We start from the raw sequence: 23,527 nt of genomic DNA, 5'->3' as shown, positions 1-23,527 counted from the left end.
TTCCCAATCGCTGTATTTATCGCGCATGTATGGTTGTTTCTGTTTATTGCACGCGTTTTACATGATGCGTATTGCATGACCAAATATAAATGACACATTCTGAATGAATAAATGTGATCTCATCATGTCATCTATAGTCGACTGTAATCGGTTCATCATCCGTCTGCACGTCAGTCAGTGTAGCACTGTTTTTAAGTGAGCTGCGTCATCACATTTATTTACAACTCTTATGCGTTTATGCAATGCGCTGAAATAATTTCACACGTCGCAACTACAATTAAAAATGACGACATAATCATAATGAATCTTCGACTACATCTGTTCTGGCCCCCCCCCCCCCCCCCCCCCAGAGTCCTTTTTGCATCTTACATGCAGTTGTTTGTCCCAGATGTGGTGAGAGGGATACGCCTTCAATAGGGAGTATTTTTTAGTGGAAACAAAGCACGTTTTTTGCATGGGTTTTATTCAGTCTAGGCTACTCAGTAGCAATCTATGTAGTCCTTACTTCTCTCAAGGACGCCGTCAGTGTCATATATCTAGTCCTTCTCTCAAACGAACGTTAGTATCAATCAACTACAGTCCTTATTTTCTCAATCACTGTTAGAGTCATGTATCTACAGTACCTCATCCAATCGCTGTTCGTGTCATGTACCTAAAGTACCTCATTCAAATTCTGTTTGATCATTCATCTACAGTACTTCTCTCTAACTCCCTGTTAGTGGCATATATATATTCCTTTCTCTCAAAACCTCTGTTACAGTGTAATATATCTAGTTCTCTGAAATGCTGTGAGTGTCATATTTCTAATCCTTCTCTCAAACTGTTAGTGTCATCCAGTCCATACATCTCTGCAACACCGTTACAGTGTCATATTTCTAGTCCTTGCTTCTCTCAATCACGTTACAGTGTCTAGTCCTTACTTCTCTCAAACTCTGTTAGTGTCGTATATCTAAACCTTCTCTCAAACACGCCGTTACAGTATCATGTACCAGCGGAAATTATTGAATGACTTTTGGACTTAGTCAATGAATGACTTTATGACTTAACCATCATATATGCCTATCGATGTTACGACCCAGAGATTTTTTCAGTCCTGCTTTGCAGTAGCTAAGGATTTCATATGCTTGGTCTATACTGGTGGTGGGGATTTAAAGAAGTAGAGCTGTATTGTCACAAAGTGTAGTTCAGACACACTTATATATCGTAGGAGCAGGTATATATCAAACACAGGACCACTTCAGTTGAGTATATGGCATAGTTTTACTTTCACATTTTTCAGTACAGAGTAAATCTTAAATCTAACACAGGTATTTGACAGGATTTAACACCGATACACGGGGCTGCATTAGCTAGCGGATACTGCATAGACCCACACGCACGCAAACACACTCACAAATGACTATATATTTTCACTACGATGGTCAACTTCCTGTGAGTGGCGTGTATAGCGACGCAGGGCACAATACCTGTTAAACTAATATGAGTTTGTATCATAAATGTTATTTTTGGGGTACACACACACACACACACCACACACACACACACACACACACACACACACACACACACACACACACACACACACACACACACACACACACACACACACACACACACACACACACACACACACACAAATTGGGTGCCGGTGTGTGTTTATGCAAGAAGGGTAGGGAAGGGTGAGTTTAATTCAGTCATCAACCTTTCTGAAAATGTGTACTAACAAAATAAGATCAAGTGCCATTGGATACAGCCTACCAAGATTGTTGGGAGTAAAAAATGTAATTAATTACGAAGCAAATCACAAATCACCTCCCGAGTACTCTATGTGTGTGTGTGAGGGCTTGAGCACAGCAGGGCCTGCGCATTGAGACCATGTTTGGGGATTGATAATGCGTCCTCTCCTAATTAAAACGTGCTCGTCTACCACCGTCCCTGGCCTGCTGCGCTGCTCAGTCTAAAACGTGTCACGCCATCACACGTCAAAAAAGGGCAGTCTCAAATTCATTGCGCTAAACCCCAAACGGAAAAACTAAATAAAAATGAGGGACAGCCAGAAGCGTTTACCTGGACGAATGTCACACCCGGGGGACGGTTAAAAAGAACAGCAAACCCAGCTGGGAGCCAAACCAGCTCTGACACGACACCACCCTGGCGTTTGTGTTTTAACACTGTAAACCCGACCAGCTGTAGCCTGCTACGACTACGCAGGTGGGCTCGTTCACTCCTACTCAACGCACGCCCGGGTTCTCTGGTCGGCGGCCCGCCTCACGCTCCAGGACGGGACCTCGCCCGCTACTCGCCTTATTTTTTTTTTCCAATGAGATAAACACAAGCCTGAAAAAGGAATGTACTAGAATGCAAAAAAGATCAATGCACACAAACTGTCGAGACACAAACGCATCACAGGAACACGTCAATAAGTCCACTAGGAAGAAACAAAAAAAACAAAGCAGTAAAACAAAAAACAAAAAAGACAAGTTGATCAAAACTACAAAAGACAACCAAAAAAAAAACTGCATACTTAATTACATGATTTATATTTTTCATAAACAACACGAGCAGAATCATGACTTCTCTATATTAACTATATATGCCCGAATGGAAGCGAGGGGAGGGAGGGTTTGGGGGGGGGGGGGCAGGGGAGGGCTCTCCAGGGCAAGGTGGAGTTAAAGTGTATGCCAAGGATTAGAAGGAAGGGCAGGTCTCCGGAAGACGCCTAGAAAGTGCACTGGCCATTTCCACTGGAATTGAGTAGGCGGAGTTCAGGAGACGGGGAGCGACGGGGAACGACGGGGAAATTGAAGGGACAACCCTGCTGGGAATGTTAGTGATGGTGGTGAGGGCGAGGGAGGGCCGGGGGGTATGATTGCAGAGCTTAGTTCAGACCCCTGAGGTCGGACTTGTATTAGTGTGGTTCCCACTCGACCCAGGCCCCTTGACCCTGCGCCGTGAGCCAGCATGAACAAAACGAGAACAAACATCAAGCCCATGGAAAGTGAGTGTCTGCCCGTTTGAAATGATCCAGGATCCCACATGGACAGCAGCCGAGGATGCGCGCCTACCACAGACACGCCGTCTCCCACACACCTTATTTCGCTAGCAAGCATAGCTTGTAATGTCCACTCAGTGCCAGAAGTCGTCACCACTACAGGAAGTGAAGGGGCGGGACCTAACCTGGGGGGCACGCCAGCACGACTCTGGACACACACACACACCACACACACACACACACACACACACACACACCACACACACACACACACACACACACACACACACACACACACACACACACACACACACACACGCGCGTGACAATAGCAATGACAATAACATGGCTGACCGCGCACACGGCAGCAGCTGCTTCTTTTTTTTTTTTTAAACATTATTTTTTTGTTTTTGTACTTGTTATTCTTCCCTTATTGGTCGGTTACACCTTTTTACTTCCTTGTTTACTTGGAAACTATGATGGAGTCGGACAGGGTGGGGGTGGGGGTGGGGGGGGGGGGGGAGGGGGCGGGGGGCTGGGAGGGACTTCATCTTCCTCCCCCTCAGCGCGCGCTCAGAACTGTTCCGCCAGCAGGTCACACAGCCGCTTGGAGACCGTGTCTTTACTGCTGCGCAGCGTCAGCCGGTACATCTGGGGAGGGAGGAGACACAGCGGGCATGAAGACAGCTGCCGGGGGGCGGGGGGCAGTCATGGAGGGGGGGGGGGGGGGGGGGGGGGCACTGAATGGGAGTCGCTGTGTCTTTGCCGACTTGCGGTGCAATGGGATGCAGAAGGCACAGCGAAGGCTACAGGGAGACCGCCAGCACACTGGGGGGGGGGGGGTTGATACATGTGTCTCTAGACATGTAATGAGGGCGTAATAACACACAGAGTGGAGGAGGGAGAACACGACGTAAGAACAGACAATTACAGAGGCAGGGAAATGAAAGAGAGACGGTACAGGGAGACCGTGGAGAGGACATAGGCCGTAGAACAGTAATGCCGCTTTTCCACCGCACATGTAGCTCGACTCGACACGACACGACACGACTCGACACGGTAGCAGCGCGGGTCCTTTTCCACCGCAAATAGTACCTCCGGGACGTGGGCGGGGTCGGCTGCGTGAAAGGGCCGTGACGTATTTTTGTACGCGACGCAAACAACACCTACGTAACCCACACATGGACAGAACCCACATAACAACAATGGAGAACATCGATGCGATGGTATTCGTGTTCATATTATTAGCTGGCATGTTGAAGAAGTGGAATATGTTGGCTGCGGCGCTGCTATGGCTGTTACCAGCATGGTTGCCATGTCGCTCTCGTGACTTCGTCACACTCTCTGGCCAATCAGTGGCCGGCCGTCTGCCGACGTCACCTTTTAGCATCGGCTCAGCCGCTTGGGAACCTAGAGCGAGGCGGTACTAGAAAAAGCAGCCACTTCAGGTACCAGGTACCATGTTTTCGCGGTGGAAACGCAAAAAAGGCGAGCTGAGTCGAGTCGAGTCGTGTCGAGCTGGTACCATGCAGTGGAAAAGCGGCATAAGAGTGCTATAGGGTTCTGTAATGAGAGACAATACCGTTGATAACAGAAAGACTCCCTTTGTATATATACCCATAAGCACGCAAATGATCAGTTGATTATAAAAAAGGCCAGTGTCCGTTTCAAGGGGCTGTAAACACTTTAAATGAAGCGGACATCTCAACAGGTTCTCTGCTTCAACCCACTCTCCAGGTGATTTACCACCGTGAGCGGTATCGTGATCGGGCCGAGCGGGTCACTACGTCCACATCCTTAAACAGGCTGGTTTGGGTCAAAGCCGTTGGAGGGAACTTCACTAAAGTGACCGAAAGCGGGTGGGTTTCAGATCAGGTTGAACCCCTCTCTACAAGACACACACAAATCAAGCTAACTTCTTACATGTCTATATATATATTTATATTTATATACACATCCAACAGAGGATCTTTGGGGTGGGGGATGGACTATGCAGAAGAGTTTGAAAGAGCAGACTGAATCATAGTACAAAGTGATCACCAACGAAGAGACATCTCTGGAGGTTTATGTAAAAAGAATTAAATAAAAATTGATTGCATAAGAGAAGGGGTGGGGTGAGTGAGAGAGAGAGAGAGAGAGTGAGTGTTACCTGGACGCCAGGCTTGAGTTGCAGCAGCAAACATACGCGCACGCACACACACACACACACACACACACACAAACACACAAAAAGAATCACACGGACAGCTGTGAGTGATGTCGTGTGGGCAGCGACACACGCATCGCACACAAGGGCACCCATCGCCTGGGTCCGCTGTGTGTACATAAGGGTAATGTTAGTGTGTCTGAGTGCGTGTGTGCGTGGGCGTGTGCGTCCTCACCTGGGCCTGCGCGTTGGGCTCCAGGCGCAGGAGGACGCCCACCTGCTGCGACTTGGTCTGGACCACCCCGGCGCACACGTAGTTCTCCGGGTTGGGGTCCACGTTCTCCAGGAGGGCCGTGCCCAGACCCAGCAGCTGAAACACACACACACACACACACACACACACACACACACACACACACAGAGACACACACACACACAGAGACACACACACACACAGAAACCCATGAGTACACACACACACACACACACAGAAACCCATGAGTACACACACACACACACAGAGAAACACATGAGTACACACACATCCACACACACACCGTACACACACACACACACAGACACACAGACACACGAGTACACACACACACAGAGACACACATGAATACACACGACACACACACACAGAGACACACACACACACACACAGTCACACATGAGTACACACACACACACAGAGAGACACACATGAGTACACACACACACAGAGACACACAGAGACACACAGGGGGAGTGCGGTGCTGCTCTGAGCTGCCGTGTGCGTTCCTGGGCGTACCTTAGCCTTGAGCACTTCTGTATCCATGCCGTGGTTGGCCTTGAAGATCTTCTGCGCTTCCTGCTGCGGCCTGAGGAGATCGAAGCAACACGTCGTTATATTAGTATTAGTTACAAAAAAAACATTTCAAATAACAATGTAGTACTAAGTAGTGAATTTCTTCGTTTGAGGACAGAAATTGAATTTTGAGGAGGCCACCGTGTCGTTGGTTGACTGGCTTCTTGTGTCGTCACTCGAGTGGCCTTTAAATAACTGAAGTACTTAAGTTCCAGAAGCTCAGCCAACCCCCTCACTCCTTCAACACCTTGCCTTCCTCAGACTTTACCCCGTTCGCTTTCCTTTGACTCAATCAATTCAAAGCATTGATAAGGAAAGCGGACTAATCTTTACGACTGGTAAGGTGTACTCTCCCCCTAGACTGTTCGTTTTTTTTCCAGACGTTTCCGTATAAGAACAGTTCAACCAATGAGTCTCTGAAAAGGAAATCTCTGATCATACCAATACCACCTAATCTAAATGCTTTGCCGTCCAGCGAGCGTCCTTACTGGCTGAGCTGTTTCCAGCGCTGGAAGAAGTCCGTCGCGGCCATCTCGGTGGGCTGGAAGAACTTGTTGATGGTGACGGGCAGCTTGAGGGTGATGTTCTGCAGGGCTCCCCCGTACCTGATAGATGGGGCGCACGTAGACACGTCAAACCCGCGCACCTTGCACTCTCCATTTCCACTGGAGGGTCAGAGAACGGCAACTGTTCCTCCATTAAGACTGAATAAATAAAAGCACTGTTCAGAGTTCTCCTACTAGTTGTACGCCCTGGACCTTAATGTACGCACTTATTGTACGTCGTATATAGTTATGGTACTTAGTCATGTAGCATCTTATACTAGCGCTCTTTTTTGTATGCGGGGAATGGGTTAACCTAACAGTTGTTAGTGTTTTGCACTCGGTGCAAAACACTAACAACTGTTAGGTTAACTTATCTTTTCAATTTCTTATGACAAATGTACTTATTGTAAGTCGCTTTGGATAAAGCTTCTGCTGAATGCCCTAAATGTAAACCTAAATACGAAAAAGTAAAGCAAAGTACATATCCACGGGTTGAGAGGCGTCTCCATCAGAGCGAACAGATGCATGTTACCGTGTCCCCGGTTCTCTTTCAGTGCTGCCGTTCCGGCGCGGAGCCGTGCGTTACCTGAACTTGATGTTGAGCTGCGGGGCCTCCGAGAAGTCGGTGATGCACTCGATGTTGAGCACCTGCTGCACCTGCGCCCCTCCCTCCACCAGGGGCTCCACCGGCTTGGTCTGAACGTTGAGCTGTGAGCCACGCGTGTCAAGGAGCACCACAGAAGACACAGACGACACGCAACACCGTGGGACTAGGAGGGGCCACCCTTCTAAACACTAGGAACGAGTCCGTTTGGTCAATGAAAAGGAACACTATTGCAGCCCGTTTCAACCATTTGATCAAAAATAAAATAAGAAATTGATCTGTGGTCTTGATTTTCAACATTACAATCTTTTTTTTATTGCAAGTGCAGCGGAAATACCCCCAGAGATGAATGACTCAGAAACGGCCAAACATAGTGGGGTTTAACGCAGCCCGCAGAATTGGTCGACTTGCAGGTGCATGATGTTAACCTGCTGGGAGTGTATGCGGTAGGAAAGTGGGAATAGTCTGGGAGTCGTGAGCACAGGTAGTGGGGTAAGGATATGAGACTGCAGCTCCCCGGGGTAGCTGACTGTGGTGCTGAAGCTGGCGAACTGCACGGACGTCTTGTTGCCGTAGAACAAGTACATTCTCCCTGGAGGACGCACACACACACACACACACACACACACACACACACACACACACACACACCACACACACACACACACACACACACACACACACACACACACACACACACACACACACACACACACACACACACACGTTAGAGAGCATCAACGCTGCATAAAAAGATGCTACACTGTGGTTTAATTCCAGGTAATCCCCTGGGTAATGGTCACATCACCGTCTCCCAAACCGGAGGGAACAGAGAGGGGAGGAACAGCGCTGCTCTTGAGGATGTCCTCAGCGGCGCTTCACGCGCTGAACCCCGGGAGCTCACCCAGGTTCTGCCGGTACTCCGACTTGATCCCGATCTGCAGCAGCTGGTTCTCAAACAGCACGCCGTTGTTCTTGCACACAAACCTGAGGTGGCGCGGAGGGGAAACACAACGAGGTCAGGGAGACCTGGGAGAGAGTGGGGGGGAGAGAGGGGGGAGGGGGGGAGGGTCTATTGCAACGGAGAGTCACGACAGCTGCTCCGGGCTGGTCTTGAGAACAGAGTTGCCGTTTTATTAAAAATGAGTAAGAAGGCCGACTGAACGGGATATGACGTAAGGAAATAAACTACCTCTCGTTGCAGGGAGCGAATAACGTAGACTGGGATAAAGGTAGGCTTAGGTCGCGGTTGAGACGCCACCGAAACACCAGACATGGCGTAGATTAGCGTGGGTGGAAGGGCGAAATGAGGTGGAGGGCTGTGGGGGGGGAGAGTTAGAGAGCCTTACTTGTTCAGAAGCTCGTCCCGCCTCGGGCAGAGGGGAGCGAGGTCCTCAGAAAGCCGCAGAAGGGGGGACAGAGCTGGGGTTTTCAGGGTACAGAGACAGGGCAGCCCAGGGGAGTCGTGGGAGAGAGAGAGAGAGAGAGAGGAGGGGGGGAGAGGAGAGAGGGAGAGAGGAGAGAGGCCCGGAGAGAGACAGAGGGGTGTAGGAGAAGGTGGAGGTAAGGTGGAGAGGGGAGCAAGCCATGGAACCCAGACCAGGACGAGAAACAGCATGATGGAGAGAGTTTATGAGACAGTTAGAAAGAGAGAGAGAGAGGGGGAACAAATGCAGAAACGGTTAGTGAAAGCATCAAGGTCAAGTTGTGTATGGAATGAGAGCTTTCATCTGAATGCAATGAGACGTGTGTCGCAGGCTCAAGAGACCGAGTAGACAAAAACAACAACTCCTGTGTTGTAACTAAGTCCGATGATATGTGGTTGCCTAAAGTGACATGGTGCTTTACTACTGGCCCCTTACTCAGAGTCACCAGGAGCCTCGACCAATAGGGTGTCAGAGGTCTCCGTGGGCGGTTCCAGATCTCTGCCAATGTCCAATCAGCGATGAAAGGACAAGGGGGCAGATCAGATGCACAAGCAGACACACAGATACATAGATATTTACATTTATGCAACACACACACACACACACACACACACACACACACACACACACACACAACACACACACACACACACACACACACACACACACACACACACACACACACACACACACACGTGGAGAGAGGGAAGGAGGAGAAAAAAAGAACGAGAAAAAAAGACAAGTCACATAGATAGCAGAGATATAAAAACGAAGAGAACAAGATTAGACACACAGAGAAACACGCAGAGCGAAGAACAGACAAGACACAGAAGACCATCCGTCTCACACGCTGAACCCCCGCTCTCTGTTGGACGAACCATGTCACACGTTAAGGTCACGTCGATGTCACCACAAACCATGGCTCGTTAATAAAGCAGACTTAAAGGGCACCACACAGGTACATTGTGGAGTGCTCCACCCCTGCGATCCACACACTGAATACCAACCGACCTACACAGACAAAATGCAGCTCATTAACAAAAGGAAGTCAAAGTGTGCCTTTGCCTTGCTGTGCAGACTCAATTAAAGTTGACACATTATACCACCAGGTGTGAGTCCCTTCACTAGTGGGCGTGTCCACCTAGGTGTGTTCTGGATCGATCAGTCTACCAGCCTACCCAGTGGACCGTAGCAAACGATTCTCGTCTATCCGTCACACATCTAGGTGGACACGCCCACTAGTGATGTCAGAAGGGAACGGCTTGTGACGGCCAATCCCACTCACACCTGCGGGTATGATACGTCACCTTTAAGTTTGGTCCGGGTCATACTTAGGTCGAGGCCTAGCCCCACAGGGACAATACTCAGCCGCGCGTCGGCAGGTAGCCCGTGTTCAGCCGTGCCACGGGGAGCTCACCTGAGGAAGCCGTCGTCGTTCACAGCGGCGGCAGGCCCACCGGCGCCGGACTCAGAGAACACGTCGACCAATAGGCTGCCGGCGCTCGGGGCGGCGGCGCTGACGGGGGCGGCGGAGCGCAGACCCAGGAGGTCTGCGGACGGGGAGGGGGTGGACTGGAGCAGAGCGGGGGGGAGGGAGCAGCAAGAGGCCATCCATATTAATGAGGGATGAATGATTAATCCAACTCAAACCGAAGTCGCAATGCAACAGAACGCGATCCGCAAACACAACGGCTGCCATTTTGTTACTGTTGAGTACAGCAAGATTCGTATTATTTTTCTTTTATAATTCAATGGTTCAATAAAGATGTTATAATATCAATTCATGCCTCGAGTCATCTCAACACATGCCGGGCCTAAAGGAAAGAGCCGTTTATATGTTGACTGCTTCCAATGACATGGTGGTCATACTCTAGAAGGATTTACTGCTTGTTTAGTGAATAATACAGAATTTAAGAAGAAAAACCGCACACAAAATCGCAATCGCGATATTGGTCGAAATAAACGTAATTGGATTATTCCCCCAATCGTTGGGGTAACCAGTCCTAATATTACTGCGTTAATCATCTTGTTACCCTGAACCACACATGGGTCGCTTGATATGCATGTACGGATCGTGAGGGATATTCTTTTGGTTTCTTTGACCCAAAAATATATAGAAAAGGGTTGATATTAGGCCACCAGGTGTGAGTATGAATAGCCACATCTAGGTGGACACTGGCTAACCACACTCACACCTGGTGGCCTAATATCAACCCTTTACAAGAAAAAGGTTAAAACAAATGATGACAAACCACCGGGTCCAGTTGATTGGGCTGAAACGATGCAACCCTTCGTTTCAGCCCATTTCTGACTGAAGCTAGGGACCACGGGTCCCTCTTTGGGGTAGCCTGAACCAAAGCACAGCGTCTACTCACGGCGTTGGAGGCCGACATGGCGGAATCAGGCCCCCTGTCCCCCCCTCCGTTCAGCTCCCCGCCCTCCCGCTTCCCGTCCTCCAGCTCGGACACGGGAACCACCCCCGGGCCCTTCTTCTTCTTCAGCTTGGCCAGGATGGACGACTCTCTCTCGGGGAAGGGGGGCATCTCCTCCAGCACTGTGGCCTGAAGCATGGGGGGGGGGCACAAGGGGGACGGGTCAGCAGCGAGGACCCAGGTCCCCAACCCTACCCCCTCAACACACACGGACTGCCTGCTACTGTTTGTGCACTGCTCCGTCGCGCCCCGATGTGTAGGGCGCCTCAAATCGAAAGCGGGCTGGGTGGCAGGGCAGATGGTGCCGTCCAGATGGCCGTACAAACGGAGTGGACGCAGATGGCTCCAAGGAGGTAGGATACACCAGAACGCACTTTCATTTGAGCAGATGGCCACCAAAATAAAGAGCAGGAATGTACCGATACGTCGTCAATATACGATGATCACAGAGGGTTTACTCGGTTGGAATGTCTTAGTTGAATTACTTCAATAAGGGATCATGTCAATGATCCTTCAGCCCTTTTAAGTCATGTTTCGTTTTAACCCTCTGGCACCGTTTTGAGCTTCTTCGAAGGGCGGCTACGTCAAGGCGCTGCTCTTAACAGAGTGGAGGGCACCGCATCGGAACAGGGCTTCAGTCTAGAGAAACCAATACCGAGACAGCAGGGCTTAGCGGACTGTCTTCTTTACTATCCTGAAGGTGCTCTAGTGTCAACTAAAGGCTTAGTTATGGTTCCAAGTCGACGCAACGCAAGTGGGTTTACGGACCCATTGCGTCCTCGCGGACCCTCCTCTCGTCCACCGTAAGGGCGTGACTCGCGCCTTCCAAAAACAGTAACCCTACGTCGAGGTGACGCAGCAGCAACCTGACGCAGAACCAAAATCAGGTTCACCCGCTGTGAAGAGTCGTCTGCGCGCTCATGGAACCATAACTGAGCCTTGAGTGCACCTGGGCGGCAGGCGTCACCCCGATCCCACCGTTGGAGTGCACTGACCAGGACGTCGGTGCTGGCGATGGAGGACAGCTTGAGGTACTCGACGGCGCGCTGCTGCAGCTCCACGTCCGAGTTGCGGATCTGGCTGTCGGAGCGCAGCACCTCCTGGATGGTGGCCTTGGTCTCGGGGAACAGGTTGATGAACTTGATGTAGGCCGACAGCAGCAGGGCCCGCGTGGGCACCGAGCACAGGTGGAACTTGGAGTGGAGGAGGTTGAACTGGACCAGAGGGCTGGAGGGGGGGAGAGGTTGGGGGGATGAGGGCCAAGTACCTCCTGCTCATGCAGGTGGAAACTCTAAACATTAACACGGGTCACGGTGTTCCGTGAAGTCGTACGTTTTTACCATGCAAGAGCAGCCATCATCAACCTGACTGACTGACTAGCCGATGTGTTCTGATGTGAGCGCGAGGGGGGGGGGGGGGGGGGCGACCTAATTACCTTGAGCGGGGGTCTCCAGCAATGAGATTACCAAACTCTCCCAGGATGTAGCCTCCCACCTTGACCATGTTCTCGTGGCAGGCGGGCGCCTGCAGGGCCTGCAGCAAGGAGGTTGATGCAAGGGTTAGCAAACGCAGACTGATGGGACATCCTATTAATGTGAAAGTATTAAGTGTTAATGGAGAGGCTCCCTCGAATCGGTCTTGCCCTTTCCCATGTGATCAATAGGAGTATTAGGTAATAATTGTGAAGCTCCTTTGAACCCGGTCTTAATGAGACAACTCCCATGTGATCAATACGAGTGTTAGGTATTAATTGTAAGTCTCTTTTGAACCCAGCCTTAATCAGACCTTTCCCATGTGATCAATAGGAGTATTAGGTATTAATTGTAAGGCTCTTTTGAACCCGGTCTTGGTGAGGCATCTCCTTTGTGATCAATAGTAGTGTAAATATCAAGCATTGATTGTAAGGCTCCTTTGAACCCGGTCTTGGTGAGGCATCTCCTTTGTGATCAATAGTAGTGTAAATATCAAGCATTGATTGTAAGGCTCCTTTGAACCTGGTCTTGGTGAGACATCTCCTTTGTGATCCATATCAGTGTAAACACTATGAGGTGTTAACTGGGAGCCTACCTCGAACACGGTCTTGGCGGCGTAGCCCTGCACGTCGTCGCGGTTGATGACGATCTGGATGACCCGGTACCACACCTCCTCGCTGACGTAGTCCCCGGCGATGCGGATCAGGTTGAGGATGGTGTCCACGTACCATGAGTAGTCCACCGCGTACTTCTCCGCCAGAATGGCCACCTTCAGCACCTGGGGTTGGGGGGGGGGTTCGTTCATTAGAAAGGCCAGAGCCATCCGTCAGCCATCAGTAAGGGAAATGCTGTGTGAGAATATCTGTTTCTGGCCGACTGCCTCTGCGTTCCGATGTTAGACAGCTCCCTGCTCATTTCTGAATACCAGGACACCTGTTCCACGATTAGTTCAGGGAATCCTTCTCGCCTGTCAATCACAGGCGCGTGAATGCGACAGTCAGAGAAACTCAGGGGGGCAGAGAGGGAGAGGGGGTTGGGTTTGAAACCTTGAGCTGGTCTGCTATTTTCTGCTCTCTCTCTATTATCAGCTTTTCTACAGCCCCTATGAGGCACAGTGACTTTTTGGCCAGGCGGTGTGTGTGTGTGTGTTTACCATCTCCTCGCGGATGGAGTAGTCGGCCGTCTCCAGGTAGCTCAGCATCTCCGCCACGATCTGCTTGGCGTTGCTGCGGTCGCACATGGCGTAGAGCAGGTCGGCTGCCCTCTGACGCACGCTCACGTCCCTCTCCGTCTGCTCGGGGGCGGACGACGACGACGCACACACAGACGGGGGACGGAAGAATTAACACCAAGAAGAACAGTATAGCATTCGGCCATTTATTTTACGTTAATTCTTCAGTTTAAAAAAATGGAAGACTTCTTCGCCAGCGTATCAGAGTTTCAACAGTATGAAGACACGTCTTATAAACCTCGCGGTGGGTCACATTCCCACCATCTTTCCCTGCGATTGTCAATCATCTGCCTCTCTAAAATCCCCTAGTTCAGCGAGTGGCACATCTCCTGCACCACTGACATACAACCCAAACCTCAATACCATGACGTACGATTAGCTGAGCCTTCTTTTTAAAAACATCATGAACAACATGAACTAAAGTGTGTGTACGCGTGGACGGACCTTGAGCGCGTTGATGACGGTCTCGATGTGCGTCTTGACGGCCTCGTGGGAGAACTCGGAGCTGGCCAGGGTGCACATGCTCTCCAGCGCCAGGTAGCGCAGGTTGGTCTCGCGGTGCTGCAGGAACTGGCCCAGCTGGTTGCAGGCCCGCACCAACAGGTTGGGCTCGCTGAACGGGGGGACCCACACGTTAAGTCTGGGGGTCTCCACACCCCCACACCCCCAGTACTCTCCTAGGAACACCCCTCAGTACACACTTTAGGCCCAATCCCATTTCTACCCCTTACCCCTTCCCCTTACCCCTTCGAAACAAGGGGAGGGGTTAAGGGGTAGAAATGGGATTGGGCCTTAGCGTTGTGTAGCATCTTAGCCTAGGTATCTTTTTGCATACGAGGAATGGTCAACCATTCCCCTTAAATGGCAAATTGTAGAAGGAGAGGTTTACCGCCGTTTAATTTCCCCTTTATTGATCAGAAACATATTCTGATATTCAATATTGATCGGAAACAAACATCCTTTTCATAAATGACATCAGAGTTGATATTGGCGAGCCCTATGGAAGCCTCGTTCTAGTAAACACAGTTTAAACACCAGAAATGTGTGTTTTGATGTCTGGTGTTGCCTCCTCGCTCCCCTACCTGTCATAGTGGATGATGAGGGAGATGGCCTCGAAGAGGATGGCGTTCTTGGCGTTGGAGTGCTGCACCTTCTTGGACTTGGGCGGCTCCTGGGCCTTGTTCAGGATGGTCTCCAGGCACTCCACCAGCCGGCCCTTGACGGCGCCATCCTCTGGCGGGGGGTAGCACTGCAGCAGGCGCAGCAGCTTGCAGGACAGCCACGGCGCCGGGACAAAGTAGTAGGTGTAGTCCTGGAGGTCGGTGGAGGCCGACGACACGATCTGCAGGGGGGGGGGGGGGGGGGGGAGAAAACAATCTGAACTGTGCTAACATCAATCAGTTTGTCTTAAGGCCGATGGATTGATTTTATATTGAAAGAGGGGACTAGGTATCGTCTTCGGTTTTGGATATCGTAATACGGCACGGGTTGTGTTGCCGTGGTTTTAAAGGCCGCAATACAGTAAAGCAACGCAATTTCCTGAAACGACCAAAGCTATTTTCCTTATTAACATAGTCATTGTTACTATCTACATTACCGACGATTATTCATCAGAATTCTGATTGTGTAAACATGTTTTAAAAGTACAAATAGACAATTTATATTAATAATTATTATAAATAGTCATTTAGGCTTGATAAACACTGTTAACAGTAATATAACTCGCCACGATGCACTTTTAAGTCGGTGCTCTGCTTTCCCTCACATTCAGAAATGAAGGAAATACTTTTTCTATTGGATCAACGCTAAGATTCTCCCCACGGGTCCTCCCCAAACAAGGGAAGCCATTAGAGGCGCTGTGCTCCCCTACTCCTACCCAGCCCCGGCGTGCATCATTTCACAACAGGGCTGTCCTGACGCAGAGTTTAGTGGTCATTGTTTACCCCCAATTCATTTCTGAAATGGTTAAATAAGTTAAAAGACACGATTTAATGCAATCAAGAAGCTGCAGAGCTATGCAGCAGGTTTCAGTCTCTTTTGGATCCCATCTTGGCCAAGGTCTGACTCAGTTACGCTAGAGCCTCAATAACACAGAACGAAACCGGAAATCAAATCGTCTGACTTGTGTGGTCCATATACCACACCACAGCGCGCCGGGGCTCTTCTGGTGTGCGACCCGCTTTACATGAATTAAGCTCTGCCAACCGAGCTGAACTCAAACCAAGAGTGGAACAGCACTACTGTGCTATTCATGCCAGCCGGTAGAGTAGAGTGCACTGTGGGCCATTACGTCACTTTCTCTTTCTTCAATCCAAAAACAGCCCTCACACACAGAGCTGACCGTTTTGTAGTTTGAACCCGACCCTCCGGGGGCGTACGCGCTCACGGCTACTTTCTTTGACATCGCCAGGCGGTCTAGCGGTTTCGAGGCGTTCACAGAAAGGAGGCCAAAGAGCAACAGCCTACCCTGCTGAGCCGGGAGACGGCCAGGGACACGCAGGTCTTGAACTCGTCTGGGTTCTTCTGGCTGAGGCAGGTGATGAGAGAGATGGCTGCCGTCACCACGCCCTGGAGGGAAAGGAGGGGTCAGAAACATACAGAAGACACAGTAGTACTACCACAGCCAGCTTATGAGCCACAACCAACGTAGTGTTGGTTGTGGCTCGGCAACAGGCGTCGTTTCGAAATGTACTCTAAAAATAAACTAATGATTTGTTTCAACACTAAATAAATTCAATGTGTTGACGTTCGCTAGTCTCAGGCCCATTCGAGAGAGACACTTAACTGATGGGACCACAAGAATCGAGAACTGACCTCAAATTAAGTTATTTAGAGTTCTCAAGGTGTGCATTAAAAGACAAGAGATTATTGACTTCCTTATATCCCTTCAACTTATTTAATGGGAGTTTATTAACCCTCCGGGCTACGTAGCAGGGGGCCAATTACTGTACACTTGAATCTCAGCGACAGTGCAGCAGAATGACGCTATGGCGCTTTAGGCCCGCCCCTAAAACCCTGAGGTTATTCGCTGACTTTGATATGAACATCAATGTACTTTCTGATATTTCCCTGAGATGATATCTGGCAGGTGTGTAGTGGATACAAACCCCTGCGATGAATTATGCCATCTAGCGTTCATCACTGTGGGCCATCACTTTAACTAGTGATGCGTGTCTAATTCTTCAGGCTCCTAGATCAGTAGTGCATGACTGAATCCTCTGCTACACACTAGGGCTTTGACTTTTGCCCAAAAATCATATTCGAAGTTTGTTTGTTTATTAATATTAATATTCAAATATATTATAATATTTATTCATAATATTTTGACCTTTAAATGCCTTCGGTAAGACCTGGATTGGGCTTCGCGGGGTTTGTTTACCGGCGTTGCTATGGTTACCGGTCTTGCGTGTTCGAACGGTTTATTAGGTTTCTAATCAATCGCTGTCTAATCAATACTTCATCCACTGCCTCTTCCGTGGTCGTTACAATATTATGAATAGACTGCGTGGGGTTCTCCGACGTCTCTCCCTCTTGGCCTGCCCATAACAGGTTCCAATATTAAGGGCTGCCTAATATTAGTTTGAATTTTGATTTATTTTTTGATATTCTAATTTTATTCGACTAACGAAGTTGGGAGTCAAAGCCCTACTACACACCATGTGCTGGTCGTTGAGGAGATGCACCACGCGGGAGGTCCACTCGCCCATCAGCACCAGGTCAGGGGAGGCTTTGTAGAGACGCAGTAGACACAGGGCGGCCGACTGCTTCACACTGTCCATGGTGTCCCTGTGAGAGAGCCCAGAGGCACCGTGAGCACGGCCCTTGGTCAACAACGAGATGCCCCTGCACCGCACACACGACACGGCGCCACTGTCTGGATCACCATGGAAACCCTGTTTACACAGAGCTCATGTGAACGGGAGATCCATGTGGCTTACTCAAGTCCTCCGCTGCATTTAGACTATGAATTTGATATCGTCTAAAACCTCTTTAGACATAATATCGTAATAACATTACCCATCGGGCGTCTGGAACCATACTAGAGTTCTAAACAGTAAATGGACTGCTTTATATAGCGCACTTCTAAGCAGTAGCCACTCGAGAGCTTTGCAATTAATGCCCAACATTCACCCGTTCACACGCCGACGGCGGTGAGAGCCATGCAAGGCAACAGCCAGCTTGTCGGAAGCAGTGAGGGTTAGATGTCTAGCTCAGTGACACCTCGACCCTCAGCTAGGAGGAGCCGGGAAGTGAGGTCCACCTGCTCAAGTACCTCCTGAGCGACTGCTCTACATTCAAATAGTCTGTCGACAGTGATTTGACTCCGGCTCCATGCCTTAATCTCAAGCTTGAAGTTAGATTTACCAAGGCTTAGCTCGGGTATTCGGAAAATAGTTTGGAAACGCAGCCCAGGGCTGCGTTTCCAAACTATTCTCTGAATGCCCGAGCTAAGTCTTGGTAAATCTAACTCGGGGAGATGGGCCCTGGGCCTTCCGCGGACCACTCACCCGGCCACGAGGATGCGAGGGATCTCCCCGGCGAAGGCCTCGGCCATCTCCCTGCTGCCAACGTTGGCGATGCAGTGCAGAGCCAGGCACATGAAGGTGGGGTTGCGGCTGGACAGGTCGTTCTTGATGGCGTTGTTGATCAGTCGGATCAGCTCGCTGTTGCTGTTCACCAGCACTGAAATGAATAGGTAGCCCTGGGGGGAGGGGGACGGGGGACGGGGGGGGACACAAAGAGACAGCCAAAGGGTCGCGTCAATGCCTGGTATGTGATCATGGCCCTTTCAACGAAAAACAGCCAGTTGAAGGCCAAGCGAGGACAACCGAAGGACTGTGGCGGGGATGACAAATAGAGGAAGGAAATGGGAAAAGTGAAATGGTGGCAAAAGAGAGGAGGCGAGGAAGTCCTGACTGTGCATGCCAGCATGGTATTATATTAGAAATGAAAATCAATAATGCAGTCGAACGCAAAGGACTGTTTTGACGCGTTTCTGGTAAGAAAACCATTCCAACAAAATAGAGAAGGGCATTCAGAAGAATCCTCTGCATTCCTTTTATCATTTGTTCCATTAGGACGGCGAAAGCAGAACAAGGGGCAAATGTGACCAACTCAAAGGCTATGTGAGGGTTGAATGCCACCAGTGCATTCCTTTGCCGTTTCATTCAACTGCATATTTTCAGTCTCAAACTTCAACACCGTGATAGCAACGGTCATGTGGCAGGATGTCCATATCTTTGTTTAGTGTTAAAGTTCAAGACCTTGTCGAATCGCCTCAATGGGTGCAGTCCTACATTCCCCCCCATTTGGTTTAAAAGTCCTGACACATCAAGTTTGATTCTCTTGACAATTTCCTTTTCCTGATGAAATCTACAATGGAAGGGGACCATGGCAGAGGATATTTTTCTGCTCTATGTCCAATTACTTTAACACCCTCAAGCCTTCTGCTGCTCTGAAAGAAAACTTAAGGTCTGTGGGTCTTGCTGGGGCTGTAAAATGTGATTTGCCACACATACAATTGTCAAACGCAACCATGCGTTCTTTAGATATCAAGTCAGCAAGACCGACTGGCCCAGTCATCTCTATACTAATTAAAAAGTCTAATCAACGTGATCTGTACCACGGTTTACGGAGAATTCCAATGCAATTCCGAAGAAAGATTAAACGTATTTAACGGCTTATTTATGTAAATTCCTTCCCTATTTTGAGTCTGGCCAAAGAGAACTGCAGAGAACTGGAGGCACTTAGAGGACAAGCCAGGACGCTAACCCACTCCTAACCCTTATACCCCAACACTTGATAAAATGTCTTCCCAAAATAATTGTCTGATGAAATGAGGGGGCCTCAGTGAGTGACACAAAACATGTCCCATAAATATTGCTGACAAGAAGGGAACTAGTACAACTATTTCCACATTCAGCTGCCATGGAGGATGTGTGGCTTTGGATTACAGTTGGGTGTGAATAAAATATGTTTGCCATAAGAAGGATTTTTTTTGGTGTAAAAGGTTGTTTTCACACCTGAATTCAAAGGATTAGGTAGTGAATTTGCTACTTCCTTAGATTCAAACAACGGTTAGTGTTCACACAGCTGTTGAATGGATTGCTCGCCTCATGGACAAAAAAAATGGCGGGAAACTCACAATGCTTCCTTGTTGTGGGCAATAATAATGGAGTAACAACCGCTTTCTGTGGTCTTGGGTTCTTTCAGTTTCAATTCATTAATTTACTGTTTTTGTGAGTGACCAAGATCAACTACCTTGTATAGGCCTAGATGGGAGTGATTTAACCTCCTGATTGCACCACGTTCGAATGAGACTCAGGAAAGTTCACTCATTCCTGGCTGAATATGTTCGACATTTCTTTGTTAAATTACTATATTTGATATATACTATATATATATATATATATCAAATCACGTTCACATCAAAAGTGAACTGAAACAGAGTTCACTTGGAATGTTTAAATGAGCGCTCAAACCATCCTAAACCACCATACTCTCGCTTCAAATACTTCTGGACTGGATTTAAAACAGACCAAACACCTCAAGGGTGAAAGCAGGCGATAATGAGTCGAGTGTTTTTGTTTTTTGACATTCAAAATGATTACTCGCAAATTGCTTGTAATTATAGTACAAATATGACAATATAGTTCTGGCCAAACCAGTTCATTCCCTACTGAGCAATTATATAATATTCGTCATAGATTTGTATAACAACTTCCAGCCCTACTCAAGGATAGAAATAGTTTGTTAATGGAATGGTCCTGCTGACGTTATCTCCACAACTCCTATGCACTCATTTGTTAACATCAGTTGTCCCTTACTATATATACACGATACACATATCAAACAGCAGCATTGACACATTTTCACAATCACATAATTGGGAGCCAAATTTATATAAAATATGAATTAGCATGTTATTGGTTTTTGTGTAAAAACCTGTAGGCATCAGTACAATAACACCATCCTTTTGAAACAAAGGTTATCCAGCTTATCCTTTTCTAGGAAGGAACAACAAATTAACTTTTCATTGATCTTTAGTACAGTCAACAAACTAGAGTTGGGGATTCGGGGATTCAGCTCGGTGAAATGCTGCAAGAGCAGAGGCTTTTGTTTACTGTTCAAAGGGACTGCTTCAATCAGATAGAGCACTTTGACCGCAATAAACGCGGTTGCAAACTAAAACTGGGTTGCAAGACAAAAATCTGATAGACAGACACGAGTCAATAAACGATTGGCAACACTTACAATTTGTTTCTCTGTGTACTTGTTGGAACTGAGAAGGTTGACAGCTTCCATGTGTCCAAAGTCGATGTCATGGCCGAGCAGGAATATGAAGAGCAGCTTGCAGACATACTTCTTCTTGCTGTAGCCATCCAGGGCCTTGTCCCCCTTAAACTTGGAGCGGATGTTGGCCAGCTCTTTATTGATCCGCTTGATCTCGGCTTCCTTGCTTTTACCTAGGGCGAGAGGAAGGACAAGTGAGGATAGCGTTTCTCTCTGTGACATACAGGAACACAGACAGCCTGGCGAGAGCTGCAGTCAGTGCCCCAGCCTACACAGTAGAAATATCCAACATCGACAAGCTTCACGCTGGTGAGACTGCAACCATGACCTAAGATTCTGGTCAAAGTTTTTGTCCAAACACAAAAAAGGAAGAAATTCCAGGTTCCACCACATGGATAAGATAAGGAATGTACGTAATCATTTTAAGTTTCAAGGCAAACAAATAACTAAGACTAGGGCATGTTTTTCTCTTGGTAGTGAATAAAATGTGATAAATATGTCTGTAAAAGGATGGCACAATGGGCCAGCAGTTAAGTGTGAATAGATTCTTAGCTGATAAGCCACCGGAGGTCCCCCCCCTGGGTGGCATCTGGCAATCTTAAGAACTAGTCGGTCTCCAATCTGCTCCAAGTTGTTTTCACTGTCTGAAGACAAAACCCAGACGAAGAAGAAGGACACCCCGCCCTAATGGCCTTCTGTCAACCCAACGTGTAGTCACGTTTTTGGAGCAGTGCATGTAGACCGAAGCCACAGCAATGACCTTTGTGGGCTAAGCAGGTGACAGACTCACCACATAACCAAACCTCTATTCGACAGATAAGTTGAATTCAAATTCACCATTTATTTTAAAAATTGAACATCAACCATCCACAACAATTAGTCAGAAACAACATATACTGCAGAAATAGATATACAATTATCATTAGATCCATAATTGAAGACCACAAACCTCTAAATAAGCAGTACATTTCTGATTGTTGCATTAAAAGACACTTCCTGCATGAAAATAAACTCAGTCCAAACAAAACAAGACATGCCAACATATAACTTATCCTCTGTCCTGTTATTTTTGCTTTATAGTGCATTGATTTGCCTCTCATAAACAGAGATATTTTGCAGAAGTAATATGAAAGATATTATGTAGCCAATAGAGCAGAAACAAGGTATAGAATAGTTACAGCAGAGAGAAGCCTACAAATGGATGCTAGGCAATAACGGTGAAAATATGCATCCCAGAAAGGTTATTTAATGTAAAAATTAAACGTTCGACTTTGACACATCCTCCTTCAGTTGAAACAAGCATCAGATAACTGGGAATATCTATTGTAACTGACTTTGTGACCAGTTCCGACTCTAGGGGGTGGCCGATAAAGAGTGTAATCTATAAAAACAGATATCGCATTCTTCTTTCCAATCGTCCTGACAGCAGTTAGTAACCCCTGATTCGGAAGGTGACGTTTTGTCTCTCCCAGTGTATCATTAGTTCACAACGGGGACCACACTTTGACATGGACCTTTTCATACTGAATGCGGTAAACTATATTTAAAATGTGTGCACTACGCCAGAAAACGAGCTTTTGATCCCCGTGGAACCCGCTCGTTACCTCGTTCACAGCACATATAGCGCAAAACAAACACTTGATTACAATTCACCAACAATATCCATCCAAAGATCCATGTACTCACAATTACGGATATCGGATATGAACACGGCCAGTCCGCGCATCCCGTCTCCCTTCGACACCGCCGGCATTTTTGCAGGATTCTCTGTTCACTCCGACCTCTCTGGTGCAAATGAACTGGCGTCGGTCAGCTTTTCCGACTGCCCGTGCGTTGAAATACAAATGTTCCGCTGAACGACAACGAGCCCAGCAATAAACTCCGTTATAACAGCGAAACAGACCGATCAGACGCAACCGGGAACGATAACTTTGTGATTAGCTATTGAACTTGCTCTAGGCTTGCGTTGGTGACCGAAGATAGCATCGGCTAGATTAGCCCGATGGCGGTGGATCAACTAGCAGCAGGGTATCCCCGTTAACTAGCTCGTTTCCGCCGATTATGGGTAGCTATTTCATTCAATCCCTTCCGATGACAGATTGGAAGCAATACGAGCTACTGGATATGACAGCGCACGACATCCACCGTAAAAAAAATAGCCCGGGTTGAACCGTCTATGGCAGAAAATTCCGCAGAAAAATAGGACCAGGAATGTGTCGTTGAAAATGTTTTCCGAAAATGTATGTTAGCTTCGATTCACTCACGGTCAAGCTAGCTAAACAGCTAGCTAGCTAGCTGGCTAGCAATATCATTCAAATGCTGGAATACATGACCAATCGAACGTAATCACTCCTCGAACAGTCGTAATTCCCCACCAACGATATGGACTAAGATTCCAGTTATATTAAACAATTTGCAAAGCGTGGTAAATAGGAGCTCGTCAGTAATATAGAGCAAGTCTTATCCGCAAGCCTCTTCTTGGTTGCCTGGACAGGGCTCGTGACAGCAGCGGGTCGACTCGACGCAGTTTAGTCT

At 48.3% G+C, this 23,527-nt stretch overlaps 1 protein-coding gene across 1 annotated transcript; it reads right to left on the bottom strand.

Moving 5' to 3' along the window:
• Positions 1-1,241: 1,241 nt before the first annotated feature.
• Positions 1,242-23,527, bottom strand: ap2a1 (adaptor related protein complex 2 subunit alpha 1). The gene is given in 23 exon segments (XM_030376179.1): positions 1,242-3,643; positions 5,374-5,508; positions 5,932-6,001; positions 6,477-6,593; positions 7,120-7,243; positions 7,640-7,729; positions 8,042-8,124; positions 8,487-8,545; positions 8,547-8,559; positions 9,000-9,062; positions 9,982-10,136; positions 10,940-11,125; positions 11,992-12,223; positions 12,432-12,529; positions 13,064-13,246; positions 13,622-13,759; positions 14,144-14,312; positions 14,782-15,041; positions 16,166-16,267; positions 17,356-17,485; positions 18,208-18,401; positions 20,954-21,165; positions 22,679-23,527. Coding segments are annotated over 23 exon segments (2,958 nt in total). The 5' UTR covers positions 22,746-23,527; the 3' UTR covers positions 1,242-3,565.

This window comes from Gadus morhua, chromosome 2 (assembly GCF_902167405.1).
Source record: "Gadus morhua chromosome 2, gadMor3.0, whole genome shotgun sequence".
NCBI classification, from domain to species: domain Eukaryota; kingdom Metazoa; phylum Chordata; class Actinopteri; order Gadiformes; family Gadidae; genus Gadus; species Gadus morhua.
The sequence above is the reverse complement of the archived record's forward strand: the minus strand, read 5'-3'. Positions and strand labels throughout refer to the sequence as shown.